This window comes from Poecilia reticulata, chromosome 16 (genome assembly GCF_904066995.2).
Source record: "Poecilia reticulata chromosome 16, P_reticulata-male-v2, whole genome shotgun sequence".
Taxonomy (NCBI): Eukaryota; Metazoa; Chordata; class Actinopteri; order Cyprinodontiformes; family Poeciliidae; genus Poecilia; species Poecilia reticulata.
In genome coordinates, this window is record NC_088845.1 from 20,910,537 (window position 1) to 20,927,675 (window position 17,139).

Here is a 17,139-nt window from a genome sequence, read left to right on the forward strand (position 1 = left end):
TTTTTCTAAATATGTGCTTTACGACACATTTTGACATCAGTAGAGTGCAAAAACGAAAAGACTTATTGGATGTGTGTGTGTGTGTGTGTGTTTGTGGTAAAAAGGTGTTTGTTTCACTTTTAATTTCGTGTGACTGACATCAAGAGCCTCCCCCAGTTTACAGGAACACACTTGCAGAACATTTTATTAGATGTTGATTAAGAATGTGGCGAGCCAGCTGTGTTCCCACATGTCCTACCCACCTCAGCCACCTCCGTCTGCTGCGGCGCTCAAACCACGATTCCACGTTTAGCATTTCAAAGCGTCACAGGAACAGGATTATGCTCCGTCTTTAATTTCATCTTGTTCTGTCCTCATACAGTATGCAAGCCGCTGGAGCGATGATGGATGGATTGTTTACGATTAAGGAATGTCACTGTAGGTGGTGCAGCGCTCTGATTACAAACTGTTCCTTCTTCATGAAGGAAAATGTTAACGTCTCTCTCTTTGATCTTGCGCGCTCGTCTGTCTGGCGTTGACTTTAAAAGCCTGCTCACCACCCAGCGCGCTCTGCCTCTCAGACTGCAAACGGTACCGAGATCAGCGGCTCATAGATCTATTATTGATGCTGTGCATTAATGATCCAAATATTTTCTCACTTTGTCTAAAGTAATTAGAAACAAATGAGAGCGAGAGTTCATCACTGAGAACTGGTTTGCAGCGATGCCTTTGTAATTTTTCTTCTTCGACTTCATCATGTTTATCTTTAGAAAGGCAGTTTGTCCAGCTTATCCATTATTCTATTAGATATTCGCAGCAATACAGATATTTGTGTGAATGAAAATAAGTCGAGGCAGCGCTCGGGTCATTCAAACTCTTCTTCCGCTCAGCTTTTAGCAGAAAAAGTATTTCGAGCTTTAAAATGAGTCATGTGACATTGTTCTATTTCCAAAGGCTTAACAAGATTTATGCTGCTTTTATTGTATTTCATGGATGAATGGATGGATTTACAATTCGTCTGTAAGCTTCACTACAGTAATCATAAATATATACCCATCCTGCCTTAAACAATGTATCTGCCACTTATTGGCAAGATTTTTTTTGGTAGATTTGTTGGTCAAGACTATATTTTAATACGTTTTTTTTTCACACCTTATATCTGAAAAAGAGTTTTATCAGACTTGGATCTTCCCCTCTATTAGCTATATTTATTTTCTACGGAAACAGTAAATTATTGCATCTTTGGAAAATAAAAGTAAAAGTGACATGAAGGTATCAGATATGAGTGCTAAACCGCGTGAGCCTTTAGTTAACGGCTAAAGGCTCACGCAAGGCTTACATTTTAGTTAACGTTTGGTTTTTGCACTCTGCATCCTTGTTTTCACTCCTCCCGTCTGACTCGCTCCTCGATTCCTGTCGCGTCTCACATGGTTCACTTCTAAAATGCTCCTCTGATTTCCTTTTATGCTCGGCTCCCATCTTTAACATTTCCATTTGCAGACGCTGAACTCTGTGACCCCCCACCTGGACGTCGAAGAGTGCAGCATAGCTCTGTTGCCCAGGAACCGAGAGAAGAACCGCAGCATGGACGTCCTGCCACCAGATCGCGCCCTGGCCTTCTTGGTCACCACAGAGGGGGAGAGTAACAATTACATCAATGCAGCTCTTGCTGACAGCTTCCATCGGCAGGCTGCCTTCATTGTGACCCCTCAACCTTTGCCGGGCACCACAGCGGATTTTTGGAGGCTGGTTTTCGACTACGGGTGCACAGCAGTCGTCATGCTCAACCAGCTCAACCAGTCGAATTCGGCCTGGGTGAGGGGGGGGGAAGGGGTTTTTGTTCTTTTTCGTTCCAAGTGATTTATTTGGCACAAAAGGTAGAACTGAGATAAGCAAAACATTTCACTTCACTAAAACACACAAGTCTCTGTTAGCTTGAGCAGGATTTTGCTTTCAGGCTCAAAATGTTTGAACTGCACATTTCTTACCTGTTGCTATTTCTGTATGTTACTTCATGCCTTTTTTTGTCAGTCTTTGATCCCTCACCATGTTGATCTCAAGGCATGACTAGATAACACCCATCACACTTCTAAACTTCAGTTCTCTAGATATAGCCTTGAAAAACCGGCAGGCAATATCCCACGTCGAAATTTCAGAGTCCTCCTTGTTGCCTGCCCCATTTTTTTCATGCCAGCAAATTTCATTATCTGTGCTGCAACAGTTCAATTTCAGTGTTTTGGTAGAAACAGCAAAAAATCACATACTGTAGATTCTATACAGAGTGATGTAGTGATGCGTTGCAGGTGATGATTTCTGTCAACGTTAATGATTACTGCCTGATTACATAATTATGAAATCTGAACATTGAAAAAGGCCGATAAAAAAATCCATAAAAAGTTCTTAGTCAGGGCTCAATTTGCATAAATTACTATATCAGTGGGTCATAGCATGGGTACTGCTTTTGGCTAAGCTCAGGTGTTAAGGAATAAATATTTGATGGTTGCCTTGGGAATCAGACTCATGTTTTTAATGCCCTGTGCTTCACCACCCTGTCAAGGCTGCTGTTATCAAGCTTTTTCCTTCCTCTCAACTTTCCCTCAATTGGCAGGAATGGCTCTCTGTGGATGGCAAGTTTCTGAAGTAGTCACATTTTATGCATTTTGTGGAGAGCATTAATATCTATAAATACCTGAACCTAGTCACTCTTTGGGAAATAAATCTATGAATGAGACTCATTTTTGAATCGAATTAACAAAATAAATACACTTTTTGATTATTTCCTAATTTGACCAAATTAGACTACATGTCATTCAGAGAAAATTATATAATTAACAAGACAAATTCCTGACTTAATACAATGGTAAAAATGATCTCCCTTACTTTTTATGAAGCTTTTCCATGAGCACCTGCCAGACTTTTCAGGCAAATGGAATAAAAAAAAAAAAAAAAATATATATATATATATATATATATATATATATATATATATATATACTTGTAAATTCTGCTTAAGGCATAAAAATATAAAATGTAATGACATTTCTTAGGCTTTCTTTAAGGTTATTTTATTCTGCTTTTGAATAAGTTGAGCCGTCTCCTTGTTTGTAAAAGAAAAAAAAACAAAAAAAAAACAGGGATCATTACTGTAATCAAGCACAGATTCAATGAAATGAAAGCAAGTAATTTAACCTTGATTATGATGAAAGAAAAAGAAATATTTTATTCTTTATATTTCTCAGTTGGTGGCAGGGGGGTAGCATGTTCATGATAGTTATGTAGGAGCTAAGATCAAAGTTCTGAACTGATGTAATCTTAGGATTTATAAAAGTGAGGACGGGATACGCGACGACACAAAAAACCAGTTGGACTTTATGTGCTCTGCCATGTTTCTTTTTCATGCTGTCATGAATAATAAGATACTGACAAACACACACAGCACCTAATGATCAATAAACTGTTGTGCAGAGACAAAAATGGGGGTGTCTGAACCTGTTTATGTGGCAGGTACTGAATAAGAAATGAATAAGCAATGTTACACAGTTTAGTATGGGGGGAGCGTGAGGAGTTGCTTTGACTGAATAACATTGAACATAGTATGATTATTTATGAGATGTACCTCAGAGAAGACAAATATTTTTAACCTAGACAATGCTTTCTGCAACTGATCAAAAAGAAATGAAGGAGAATAATTTAGCATATTTTCTTCAGCGTTGTGCTGGAAGCAGACGCAGCGGCCAACGGTGTCATGTAACAGCATGGCTCAGCAATTTATTAAGAATAAGGACAGTACCTGTTTTCTATTTACTCGTATATTGGAGACGTGTAAAAATGTGCAAATAATTATTCAGGGATTCTTTGATGACAAATGAAGAAAATTGCATCTTCCAGTGATGATTTTGTTTATGAGTGTTGAAGAATTGAATTTGGAGATTCATTAAATTTCCGGTCATAGCCTTTTGTTTAATCACAATTAAAAATAATTCAAAGTTTGTCCGTTTGCTGTCCAGGCAGTCTTAAGTTTCTGTCTGGATAGAAACTCAAAACTCATGTTTATTTCTCCCCCTCAATTAGTAGATTTCCTGTGGTGCTGCAGGATTTCACTGACAATTATCTAATATGTGAACGCTGTTATTGTGGAGAAGACATAACGTTAACCATTTTCAATGTCAGTGAGCTCTTTAAAGTGAAATCTGAGGAAGGACAGAGATGTAAGAAGCTACTTATATAACATATCAATACAAGCCTGTGGTTTGTCTAAACAGCAAGACTTTCTGCAGATGAAAGGGAGGCTGAATGGAGTAAAACAAATGTGCTCCGTTTTATACCTGTGAGTTTTCACCCTTAGCCTGTCATGAAATATTTGAGAGTTGTCAGTCTCAGAGGTAAGGTCTGCAATCTCCATGAAATGTTCATGGAGTTTTATGTTATATTAATTGGGCTTGCCCTGCTAAAACTGCTAATTAGGTGCCAATTATGTAGTCATTTTGTCTTTGTTATATTGTAATAGTAACACCCTGTTTTTAATGTGCTGTGTCACACATGGTGTAATAAAAGGTCGTTCAGAGCAAGAAAGTTAGATTAAAATGCTTTCAGTGCAGATCTGTTATGTTTCTACGTAGCTCTGGAACAAAAATTCGAAACTGACTAACATCAGGTCTAAGATATGCAAAAACCAGAGATTGAAAACAAGCCACACAATTCAGATTGTCATGTCTCTTAATCAAAGAGTTTTAGCTTGGTTGCCCTGAACTCGGAGCAGTCGATGTCTGGTGCTAATTTCCGCTTTTAAAGTTTGTGAATGCAGTCAATGCTAAATATACATATTTTTGCAATGCTTTCTCAAATCAGAAACTATCTTAGGTAAAAATAAAGTTAATAGTTTGTGTTGCATGTTCAACAGGTTTGTTAGCAACATATACTAGAAAGTCTGGTAATAGAAAAAGAAATTTGGAGGTACCCCTGTTCAACACTGCATTTAATTCTCTATCATTTGAACTTTATTTCATTTCCTTGGGTACAACAGAGGCTTTTTGGACCTTTGCCTGAAAACAGAGCTATTTGTTCATCAGAGGATGCTGCTGTGAAATCTCTTATAGAGCTTATTTGTGACTTTGGATTAGACTATATCACTTCTGGTCTCATTCTAACACCTTGCATTACCTATCAGGCTGCTTCTCTGTTCCTGTTAACACCATTACGGCAGCTGCATGCTTATTTTAGTATAAAGGCAGTAGCACTAGTTTAGTCATTACTGATATAAAATGCTTAGTATCTGTGAGGTTCTTCATTTTAACTGTGCACACAGATGCTTTGACTATTCACAAGTGTTTACTCTTTGCATATTATTTATTACAGCTGCACAGACCACAGTTGGACGTTAATGAACTAATCTCTCTCTGTGACCCTTGTCCTCTACGCAGCCATGTGTGCAGTACTGGCCCGAGCCCGGTTTGCAGCAGTACGGACCCATGGAAGTGGAGTTCCTGTCCATGTCAGCAGATGAGGATGTCATTACCCGTCTGTTTCGGGTCAAGAACGTCACAAGGGTGAGTTATTGTGACATCAAAGAGAGCTGCACAGGACATGTTGTCTCACCAAACCTTATTAGACTTGCATTAGCTGTGATCTTCACAGGGAATTTAGATGTGACGTTTTACCAACATACGTTGAAGCTGCCAGATAAACTGCACTTGAAAAATACGTAAAGGGTGAAAACTAATATCCCTGACCAAATGCTTCTTCTTCTGTATCTAAGTCATTATTAACTGTTTTTCTGGGCATAATGTATTTGAAAATTGGTATTTTTTATATCGGCCGCTAATGTTTTTAATGATTAATAATTTTCTCTGAAAGCACTTCAGACAACTAAAGAAATATTGTTCAAGACCATTTTAAAAACTTGTCATCTTGAAAATGATGAAGGATGACTAAGGAGTTTTGTACAGTACAGTACACAGTTCCTTAGGAGCTGTGTGTTCTTTTTATGATTGCAAAACTAATCATCCTTTCATCTTTTTCATATTTTCTCACAGCACAACTCCAAACTTTCATATGATTTCTTGTGATTTCTACCCTTTCTTTGTGGGTATGTGTTTACAGGCTTTGCACAACTATACCCTGAAATTTATGCCCATTCTTTGCAATATAACTGTTAAGTCTTTCACAGCATACAACAGATTTTCTTTTGGGCTTGCTCTATTTAGCTCCATCGTAAGTCTGACCTTCTTCCCATTCTGTTTAGAATAAAGTCATTCCCACAGCATGACACTACCACCACCATGCAGATTATGCTTTCCATGTCATCAACAGTGTTAGTCGATCTCCACAAAAAGCCAAAAGGTTTTTCAGGTCTCATATGGCCGTCATACTTTCTTCCACAATCCTTGCTGTAGCCCCTAACTTTTTAAGGCAGTTGGTTGCTCCAAATTTTATTTAGGGGTATCAGAGAAATGTGATCTGAATACAAATACATTCCACAATATTCAGACTTTATTTTTTTTAAATATTCAATGTAATGTGTCATGTTCATTTTACTTGACTATTACATGGTAGTTAAGTAAAAAGTTCAAATGAAACACATTGAAATTTGTGACTGTGATTGTGACAATATTTTTAAAATGACAGGATATGATACAAGGCACTATACATGTTAAATAAAAATGGTTTAATATTCAGTATTCTGGAAAAGGATCCCACTTTCCGTACAATAAACTATTATCAATAATGTTCTTTCCATGGAACAGATGCAAGAGAAGTTCATCAACATGCATACAATAAAAAGTCATTTTCTCCCCTTTTCCATTTCTATATCTTATCATTTCTTGTGTTTATTGAGCACATCAAAAGATCCAGTGTTTATCATCAGAATGGTTGAGTAGATTTTCCTTTAGTTGGTTCAGAGATCTTGTCACATGTTTTCATATGTGCGAAAATACGAAAATACAAAATAAAGGCAGTGATAGGTCTGTGCTTACAAAGTAGAGCACAGTGTTTGCTCCACTCCCCCATCCAAAAGCCATTTTAACTTCACACAATGCATTGTGTTAAGTGTGTCTATGCAGACATGTTTTATGCACAGAGCTTTGCATAAGCACATGCATGCATTCTTCTCAGGATCAATGTCGGCCTAATTATAGAGGGGATCTGTATGCAGGGTGTTCTCCCCTGGGCCATTATAAGCTCTGCGACAACTTCCTCTGTTGATTGGCACCCTTACCTCCTCAGTCGGCTGCCCTTGTCATTCCCCTCTCTACCTGTGGCACCTTTTTTTCCACTCGGTGCACATCACAGTCAGGGAGAGGGCAGCTTAACACGGCACAGGCAGAATCAAATGAGACAGAAATAACACATACCTCAACCACTTTTAGCCAATCGCTCTATGCCGTATTGGGTAGATGTCTTGTTTCAGACAAGTGGTATCCAAGAGCCGGGAGGAAAAGACAGAGGAAGTGCATCGCAAGCACAAATCTGTGTGAGGAAAAATAGTGCAAATGCAGACTGTGTAAATCCCCACCTCTGCTCAGGCTATTCCTCCATGCATCGTGAGTGTCTTTTGCAAGCCCAATTTGCATGAGTTACAGGTCTCCACTGGTCCTTAAGTGTTAGGTTAGATTCTACGGGATAGGGTTATGAATACGCAGGGACCTCTTTGTCACAGAACACGGGCCCCACTTACACCTACAGACACATATATCTGACAGTCAGGCTTAGTGAGCACAGCTGAGGGTGCCTGCAGGCAACTTGCAGAGCGTTCACAACTCTCTGATTTACACAGAATTCACTTCAAAGATTTTCCACATTTGGATTAGATTTTAGGAGAAGAAAATGGAGTATAGAAAGATGTTTACATTTCCAGACTTTATTCCCTGACTTGTTGTCTGAAGTCATTTATCTGTCCATCCTGTCTGAGCTGTCCATTCTTCTATCCATCCTTCTGTCCATCCGTTCATCCTGATTTTCTCCCTTTTTTATCTTGTTTATTCTAGTAACATAATGACAAATAAAAATCTTATGTCTTATCATTTTGTACATCCATCCTCACACATATCAATTCCTGTCAATTTTTTTTATGTTTCCATACAGTCTATATGTTTGTTGATCTGTCAATACATTCCAGCGTCCATTGTTCTTGTAATCATCCATCCAAGTTTCCATCATCTGTCAAAACATTTATCCTTTAACTGCATCACCATCCATCAGTCACTTTTTTCATTTATTCACCACTGTCCATTCCTGCTTTCCTTCCTTCCTTCCTTCCTGCCTTCCTGCATGTTTTTGTTAGGTTTTATATTTAAAGGCCTGACTACTGTAGAAAGGTATTTCATATTTCAAAACCTGGTTCAAGAAAACCTTCTGGGAGCTGTGAGAAGTGGGTAACAATAGTGGCTCGTGTGTGAAATCTGACGTGTTTTTCATCTTATCTGTGCCGCTGAAGCTCCAGGAGGGCCAGCTGGTGGTGTGTCAGTTCCAGTTCCTGCGCTGGTCAGCGTATCGCGACGTTCCTGACTCCAAGAAGGCTTTCCTGAACCTGCTGGCTCAAGTGCACAAGTGGCAGAGGGAGTGTGGAGAAGGACGCACTGTTGTGCACTGCCTGTGAGTTATCATTTCAGAACATCTATAATGCATTTAAAGTCAAAGAACAGAGAGGCAAGGAAGAAAAACATTCTGTTCCTTTCTGAAAGACTCTAACACAGCAAATGGCTGCTTGTGAAGACTGACATTTGAAACCAAAGGCGTCTACTCAGAGGGGCGCATCACAAAATAACACGGTACATCATAAGCAAATCTGTTTGATGAGAGACAGAGGCTGTGTCAAGCCTGCTCTTTCATTTGGTGCAATGAGAAGCAACACGCTTCAGCATGGCAGCATTTTATAATGTGGAAAATCTAATTTTGGTGTAATGCTCCGTGCTGTGGTACTGTATGGAGCGGTGTGCTACGTCTACAAGCCCCCGTCGCATCGAGCCCCCGAAGTGAAAACCCTACTGATGAATATGAATGGGTTGTCTAGCTCATTGCCGACCCGTCACACGTTCGTACCCGCCGCCCCGTCTCCCCCTCATCCGAAAGCACATCACTCAGTGCTGTCACACAGCGTTACACACGACAACCAGGAGGGAGATTATTCAGATCAAATCAATTATGCCTTAATACAGACTGCGATGGCTCTCACTACACTAAATCCAGCACTGCCAAAGCACTGACGACGATTGATTACCTTAATATTGCTTGTATACGCTGCAGAGTTGCCCACACCCACTGTTCGCTGCGTCTGTCCCAGGAGAGAGGAAGTGGATTGTCCTCCAGTACTTTATAGATATTGCCTTTCATTTCTGATGACCAGGACAGTATTTCACCAGACATGCCACTCTGCGCTGTTGTTTCTCAATTTATGGCTTCTTGTAGTGTTTCTCATACCGCTACTTTTATGCTTTGGAAAGAGGATGTATTTCTAGTTAATGCACGAAGCACTGTATCAAGTGCTTGTTTTTTTTTTGTCAAGTGTTATGAACACATGCAGAAAAAAAACACCCAGATCAGATTACACAGATTTAGCTTCCAGAAACAGAAACTCCATTATTGACTCCCAGAACTGAGTTGAACATTTAAAAGCCTCGTTTACTGGGGGGAGAGAAATCTATTTGTACTGTACAATAAGGTTGCACATGCGGTGCTTACAGACAAATAAAGCTAATTAAGAGACTATAAAATGCGGGTCTGCATTGCCTCACCCTGGTGGTAAGGATCTGACAAATCTGATGACAGTGCTGATTCCCTTTGAATCTTTTCACAGTGAAACCACAAAATTCAGTGTTGGCATTCCACTTGCTGGAAGAACATGGGAATGAAACGTTTTACTTTTTCCACAAATAATATTTTTATACCGAGTGTTTCCTATTTGTTTTTTGCACCACTGCTGATACCCCCCGAATGAAATCTACTGGACCAAGCTGCCTTTAGAAATAACCGATTTGTGTTATTTAATTTTTAGTATTAATGCAGATAATCTGTAAAGGCTTCAGAGGTTTGTTAGAGAAACAAACATGGGGAAGATTATATCTGGCTCAGGTGAGACCTCAGCTCAACCTTTTCGATTAAAACAATGATGAATTGGGAATGATTCATCATTGTTTGATACATCATTGCCTTGATAAATCAGTGATTCATCAAGGCAAATAGATAATAAATTATTTATTTGCCTTGTTTGTGTTTAAGGATATGCACATTAAAATTTTGTAGGATACTGGCCCATGGGGACTAAGAGTTTGAGATTCCTGGTTTAGGTCAAATATATTCATGCATTAGCATGTAGCCCATTTAGTGTCTGCAGCCTAAACCCAATCGAGTTTGTAGAAAGAGATGAAAATTGATATTCAAAGATGGTCAGCATCTAGTCTAACTGAGTTTGAACTATTTAGGGCAGAATTTCATTCTGTAAATGTATTTTTTTAAAAGACAGACCCAGAAGACTCGCAACTTTAATGTATTGGCGGATGAATACAAATGCCCTCAACATCTTTCAGGTTTTTTTTGTGTTTTTTTTTTAAACCATGCAGCGATTTCTTTCCACTCCACAATTAAATGAAACTTATTTTGTGTTGATCAAACTCATAAAATTCAAATGCAATACATTGAAGTTTGGAGTTTTAACGAGACATAATGTGAGCAAGTTCAAGGAATTTGAATAGACACCGACAATGTCACCAGTTTTACAAACTGCTGAAAGAATAAAACTTAAAATTCTAAATACTTAATGCTGCAGCATGCAGGTTAATTAGTTTTATTGATCAGATTGGATGTTTATCCTTAGAGGAAAATTTAAAGCTTAGAAAATCTCACACCAATTCATCAGAACACTGCAAATGCCACCTTGATCTGAAGGAAACCTCTGGGGAAAAATACTTCAGGGACCATCAGGACTGAGCTAAGCTGAATTTCATGACAATCCAGCTATTACTTACTGATATGATATATTGGAGACCAAAATAGACTGAACTACATCCAACTTGTCCTTTCTCCCAATTCAGAAGAGTACCAGGACAATTAGTATTTTAAGAATGTTGCGATTCTTTTACCAGAAAGATTTGAGTGAGTGGATCAGAGAAGAGAGTTTATTATTTCCTAAAGCTTTGCGTTTTCTTCCATCATGTTTTAGCTGTCCCTCACATCTCTGTAACCTCGCAGCCCTTTTTCGTTTCCCTTTGATTCACACAGGATTGATGCAGTCCTGCATGCTGTGTGTGTCTTTAAATGGTCCTGTCTGTGGCCTCAGCATTTGCCCTAAGCTGTGTGCGCTCAGGCAACAACTGTGAATCACTGCATTTAGATCCGAAACTCACAGAGTTGATTCATCCATGTCTCACGCAGACTAATTCATACTGTAGCTGTGATTACGACTGTGTCGGTGGGATGACACGGCCTGTCACTGTGATTGTGTCTGCAGCGCATGGTTGTGCTTTGGTTGTCATGATTATGATTGCAGCACACAAGTGTATAATGGGTCAAACAGGGAGCAGATGTGTACGTGCACAAAACTGGGGCATTTGAGCTTTATATTCAACCCCTGTGGGAATTTAGTAAAAGTGTTAGCCACATTGATGCTTTCTTTTGTGCTATCAGTTACACCACTGCTAAACCTATTGAAGTTAGATTCAGAAAGAATGCAGCTGAAATCAGAGCGCTTGCCATAAACCACAGGAAAAGAGAGGCTGGCCCAACGTTTTGGACCTTTGTGGGGGAAGCAGTGAGTTGTAAATGTGTTCTGGGAACTGCTAAATTGGCCTCTTTATGTGGCCCAGCAGAAATATGCGTTGAAATAAGAGAATGCAAAATGTAACACAAACTATTGCGGTGCAGAGCAAAACCGATGTCAAATTAGTATGTATCCAGTTTGCAGGTTTGACTATTTTGTTTTGTGGCAATGATTGTCCCACACAACTGGGGATTTGATGATATGAGTATCATGAGTGATGTTTTAAGAAAAACAAATATTACTAAGCTCTTCCTCCACACGCCCACCAACACATCCGTTTTTAACAGTAGTTTTGACATAACATTGAGGTCTTGTGTGTTCAGGTATATGTATATATATATATATATATATATATATATATATATATATATATATATATATATATATATATATATATATATATATATATATATATATATATATATATATATATATATATATATAAATATATAAATGAAGCTATAATTTAAAGCACCCATCCATCCCTCTTCTATACCCCAGGGGTAACCAGAAGATTAAACGATGCTGTTGCAGCCTACTACACAAACCACTGTCAAGCTCGAAAAAGTCAAGATTGTCATATTTTTTACAAGCAGAGAGCATTTTCAGAACTGTTTTAAATAGCATTAAAATATGATTTGAAGTTCGGCGCACAACACAGCTTCCTCTAGACCTTTATTGATTCTCACTTCATCTCATCCTGATTATCACTGCATATTGACACTTTCAGCCAAGTAGATGCTCATTAAACTGCTTCAGGCAGTAAAGCCTTGTGTTAGTATTTTTGTTGTCCTGTTTATTCCACCCAGCTCTTCTGCCATTTTAAAATGTAGAAACAGGAAATCTGACAACTGGTAGCAAGTTAGTCAGACAAACTAGACGATATTGTAGTTAAACGTTAAGTTGGTGTAAACTGATTCATGGCTGGTGACTGAAGAGGAAGAATAATCCAAAATTCTGCTTGTTTTTGTACAAAATGGTCTTTGGTTTACTTTGACTTCCTTCTGCTCTTGACTGAAATATTTTGTATGATGGGCAATCAAAGACACAGTTTTTCAAAGTACCATCACCAACTAGAGTTTTTAATGGTAATTTAGTTTTTAAAGAGGTACCACTAATTGTAGGAAATTTTGCCATAATTAAAACCAGTTTTATTCCTTCCCATAGGAATGGTGGTGGTCGTAGTGGGACCTTCTGTGCCTGCAACATACTCCTGGAGATGATCCAGTACCAGAACATGGTGGACGTCTTTTATTCTGTCAAAACTCTACGCAACTGCAAACCCAACATGGTGGAGTCCCTGGTAAAAAAAAAAAAAAAAAAAAAGAATCTATGAATTAGTTTTTTTATAAAAAGTTGAGGGGAAACTGTTGAGTTTTCATCTTTGGCTGTGTTTTTCTTCAGGACCAGTATCGATTCTGCTATGACCTTGTCCTGGAGTACTTGGACTGCTTTGAAGACAGATAGCAGCTAAATGTTTACGACGGTGCCACCAGTTTCCCCCTGCACTGAAGATGTGCTTTGGGGCCAACCTGTGACCTCCCCTCTTCCTTAAAGTTTGGACCTCTAGACTCGGCTTTGAACTAACCGGGGAGGAAAGCTAAAAAACGGAAAAAAAAAGAAAAAAAAAAGGAAAAAAGAAAAGGTTCAAACATTTAACCTTTAATGTAAAGTTGTTATTTCCTCCTTGTTGGTGATGTTTATCTCTTTTGATAATTTTTTTGTTTCACTGGTCCACTTTGCCTCTTGAACTGAACCTCTTGTGCTAAAATAACACCCAGACCCTACGCTAAGGAAGGCTCGTCGTGGCTGTGCTTCATCATTTCATCTGAACAGGAAGGAGACTGGATGGTTATTCCAAAGCTGCAGCTGAGTTACCCAAACTTGGGTAAATTATTTTTGTTCTGAGTCACTCTGCAACAACAATCCATTGTGATTGTGGCATGACTTATGTACAATACCATGAACTGCCTTATTGTATAATGGTTAAAAACTTTTTTTTTTTTGTTCAAATCTACAGATCAATTAAAAAAAAAAAAAAAAAGATTATTAAAGATTACCCTACTGGAGGAAACCTTGTTCAGAACTGGGACTGAGAGTCAGCATTCAGAATTCAGCAGTATTGAGGCAGTAACTGTATAGTATTGCGGTGTGATGTGTTTTGCCATTACGTGCGTGCTGGATTACCATGTGTGCTATAGCCGGGCATTTCCAGGCGGCGCAGCAGGAGTTCTGGTGCCACGACGAGAAATTCATGTCTCATTACTCTCACAGTGCCAATCCCACTGACTGACCGACTTGAATCCTTTTGCTTTGTTTCTTCTGCTACATCCTGACGTATGTCAGCAAGCATACAGTTACAAACTGCATCATCTAAGTGATTGTTTGTGTTTTAAAAGAAGAAGGATCAGTGGGAAACTGTGCTGAGCTGCCATAGTGCTGATGTGAAAACTGATGTTCCATTAATACCGTGGTGATGTGTCTTACCAGTGCAGTGTTAACAGGTTTCACTATTTTGTTGTCTGAAGCATTTGGTTTGTCTGTAAACTATCAAAACAAACTAAATCAGTTTCAATTGGAACATTTCAGAAGTGGGATTTTCAGAATTTCTTTGACATGGTTGTCGTTAGTGGTGTAAATTGAATATGTCCTGTATAATAAAAAAGGTGCATCAAGATTGTGCAGTGGGAAAACAACACATCATGCACCAGTACTTGTTACTGAGCCTACTAGCGGATTCACATCCTATTTTTGGTAAGATATGGTATAGTATAGAGGAGGAATAATAATATCTGGCCTGAGCAGCTGATGTATGATTACCACCTGCCAGATTTTTTAAAATCTTTCCTACAGGTCAGTGTTGCTGACTACTGAATCTGTCTGTGCCTGTTACAGGTTGGAATATGGGAGGCATCTAATGAGCTGAGCCAATGATGTGAAATTCAAAATTAAGAGAGAGAAAAAAAAATCTGATTTTTTTTCTAGGCATGGGCTGGTTTCCTGTTTAATTTATCGCACAAGTTGTTGTTTTATTTCATATAAAAAACAAGAAGAAAAAGTTTCTACATTGGCTTAAAATGTCAGGATAAATATTTCATTTGTTTTAATCCCTTTTCAGGTTTTAATAAGTAAGGAAGTCCTTTGATGTTTCAATTTCCAAAGGACAGACATCAGATAATTCTTAAGTGCTGTAGATTTTACATCTTATTAGGATGCCATTTGTTTTTAATTCAGCAGGTTTACCGTTATTTTTTAGTTTTAACTGGACCTGTGGTTTCCAAACGGAGCCTGGTTAAAATGCCAAAGAATAAAAAACATGATGAACAAATGATGAAGCAACAATGAAAATGTGTCTCTTTGCATTTTAAAAATAAGAAAAGATGATTTATATGACTAAAACCTAGTTTAAAAAAAATTCTGTTCAGTGTAGGAATAAGCATCAGGATCAATTGGTAGAGATAATGTAGCAAGATCTTGTTACATTTACTTGCTACTGCTACTACCTTAAACCATTACTTATCAGTTTGTCTTGCCAGTAATACTTGTGATAAATAATCCTAAAAATCCTGGTTTGAATTTATGCATGGCTGGAACAAAACGTCTCGTACGAGGCACCAGGTGTTTGTACCTGACAAACAAAAGCAATTAAATATGATAGGTTGCAGAAATTTAAAGGCCTGCACCGTTTTAAATAACTTTGTAACACAGCATATTTTTTAAACTGACTTTAAATTGGAGGTTGATTTTAAAAACAGGTACCTACCAGGACACTCCTGTGTTCTTTATGTCTATACACCAAAATAAATCAAATTAAAATATTACTATGCATGTTACAGGTGGAGCTATAATGAGCACATATATCACGGTTTAGCTACAAGCCCAACAAAAACAATTAGACGGTGCTAGACATTTTTAACTTCATCCTAAGCTACAAAGGCATATTTTCTCAGGCTAACCATCGTCAGTTTCAAACCAACCCATGCCTAATAAATTATATACCTTTTTTTCAAGAACCTGAATATATAGTGCTTTCTATTATCACCACTTTAAACATGTTATGCTCAACCATCCTTCCTGAAACTCCTGTTAACGAGGTCTGCATGGTGGGCGGCGAAGGCTCGGCTTCAGGACCTACCTTGATAAACATGGAGACAGTCAGATGCCCACTGAAGCTGAAAAATGGCAGCTACAGGCAAACTCTGCTGATAGTTTGCAGCTCCCAGTCCGCTTCATTTGAAGCAACAGACTGTGCCAGAAGGAATTGTTCACACACACACGCGCACGCATGCACGCACACCCACACACACGCATACACACACACACATTTAAAAGCAACTTGAGTTTTGATGGGAAGCTAAAGAACAACGGTCAATGATCTGGCTCCAGGATTGCTGGAGAAAGTGCCTGGACACTTTTTTCCTTGAGAGTGGAAGGAATATGTATATACAGATGTATATTGTTCTGTGAATACTATATGAATAATATGTTATATGTCTGCTCTGCGTAAAGACGTTCAGTAACCACTGCATAACCAGAAAGCTGAATGTGCTGTAAATGACTTTGTGATCATTTTTTTTCTCATGTTGCTTGACATCAAACTTTGAGTGTTGATCTCTGCACTCATCAAAGCACGTACAAATTATTCTGCTTTGCATTTCATTTTATTGATTTCAGCTTACGTTGCTTTGCATACGAGTTGTTTTACCCACCGCGTGTGTGCGTGCGTGTGTATTGTACTTAAACCATTCCTAAGCTCTCCGGTTATGGCTGCGACTGCCAGCACAGCATCACTGAATTCCCATGTTTTTATCTGTAAGAAGCATACATGACTACTGTGTTTTTGACCATTGTATTTGTGGAGAAAATTGGTTTATTTAAGGGGAACGACGGCGGGGGAACAGATGTATATCAGAGTCATAAAAGAGTTTCCTGTGATGGATAATGAACAACAATAAAAGAGCAAAGGGGGGAAAAAGATACTTGGCTGTCAGTTGATCTGTTTAAAATGCTTAAAAAAATATTCTGGTTTTTTCTGACTGATTTGTCAACAGAACAAGAGAGTTGGACAAGACTGAGCTTCAGGTTTAAGATATTCCTCCTTCTTTCAATCACAATGACAATGTTAAACTTAATTGTATAGAACCTAACTTCAGTGATTAATACTTTCTAAAAAAGTATATTCCCCCAGTCAGATTTTTTCTGTTTCAAATGCATTTTAGCATGAGACAAATATAGTAAGAGATAAATAAAAACAGTTTTCAATTATGGTAATTAGATATCTAGACTGTCCACTTATCAAGTGTTTGCAATATCTAGCAGTATGTATTTTATATGGCTTTTATAAGAGTTTTCTTCATGAATGACTTGTGATCTAAACTGAACTTAGGTGTATAGATTGACTTGGCCAA

At 38.3% G+C, this 17,139-nt stretch overlaps 1 protein-coding gene across 4 annotated transcripts in view; it reads left to right on the forward strand.

Annotated features, from left to right (window-relative positions):
* Positions 1-16,710, forward strand: part of ptprub (protein tyrosine phosphatase receptor type Ub) — a 228,206-nt gene extending 211,496 nt beyond the window's left edge. For all 4 annotated transcript variants that reach the window (XM_008432338.3, XM_008432340.3, XM_008432339.3 and 1 more), the window contains 5 exons: positions 1,480-1,794; positions 5,400-5,525; positions 8,414-8,571; positions 12,899-13,034; positions 13,136-16,710. In XM_008432338.3, coding sequence (XP_008430560.1) covers positions 1,480-1,794; positions 5,400-5,525; positions 8,414-8,571; positions 12,899-13,034; positions 13,136-13,198 — 798 coding nt within the window. In that variant the 3' untranslated portion in view covers positions 13,199-16,710. The remainder of the gene's footprint in view (positions 1-1,479; positions 1,795-5,399; positions 5,526-8,413; positions 8,572-12,898; positions 13,035-13,135) is intronic.
* The last annotated feature ends 429 nt before the right edge of the window (positions 16,711-17,139 follow it).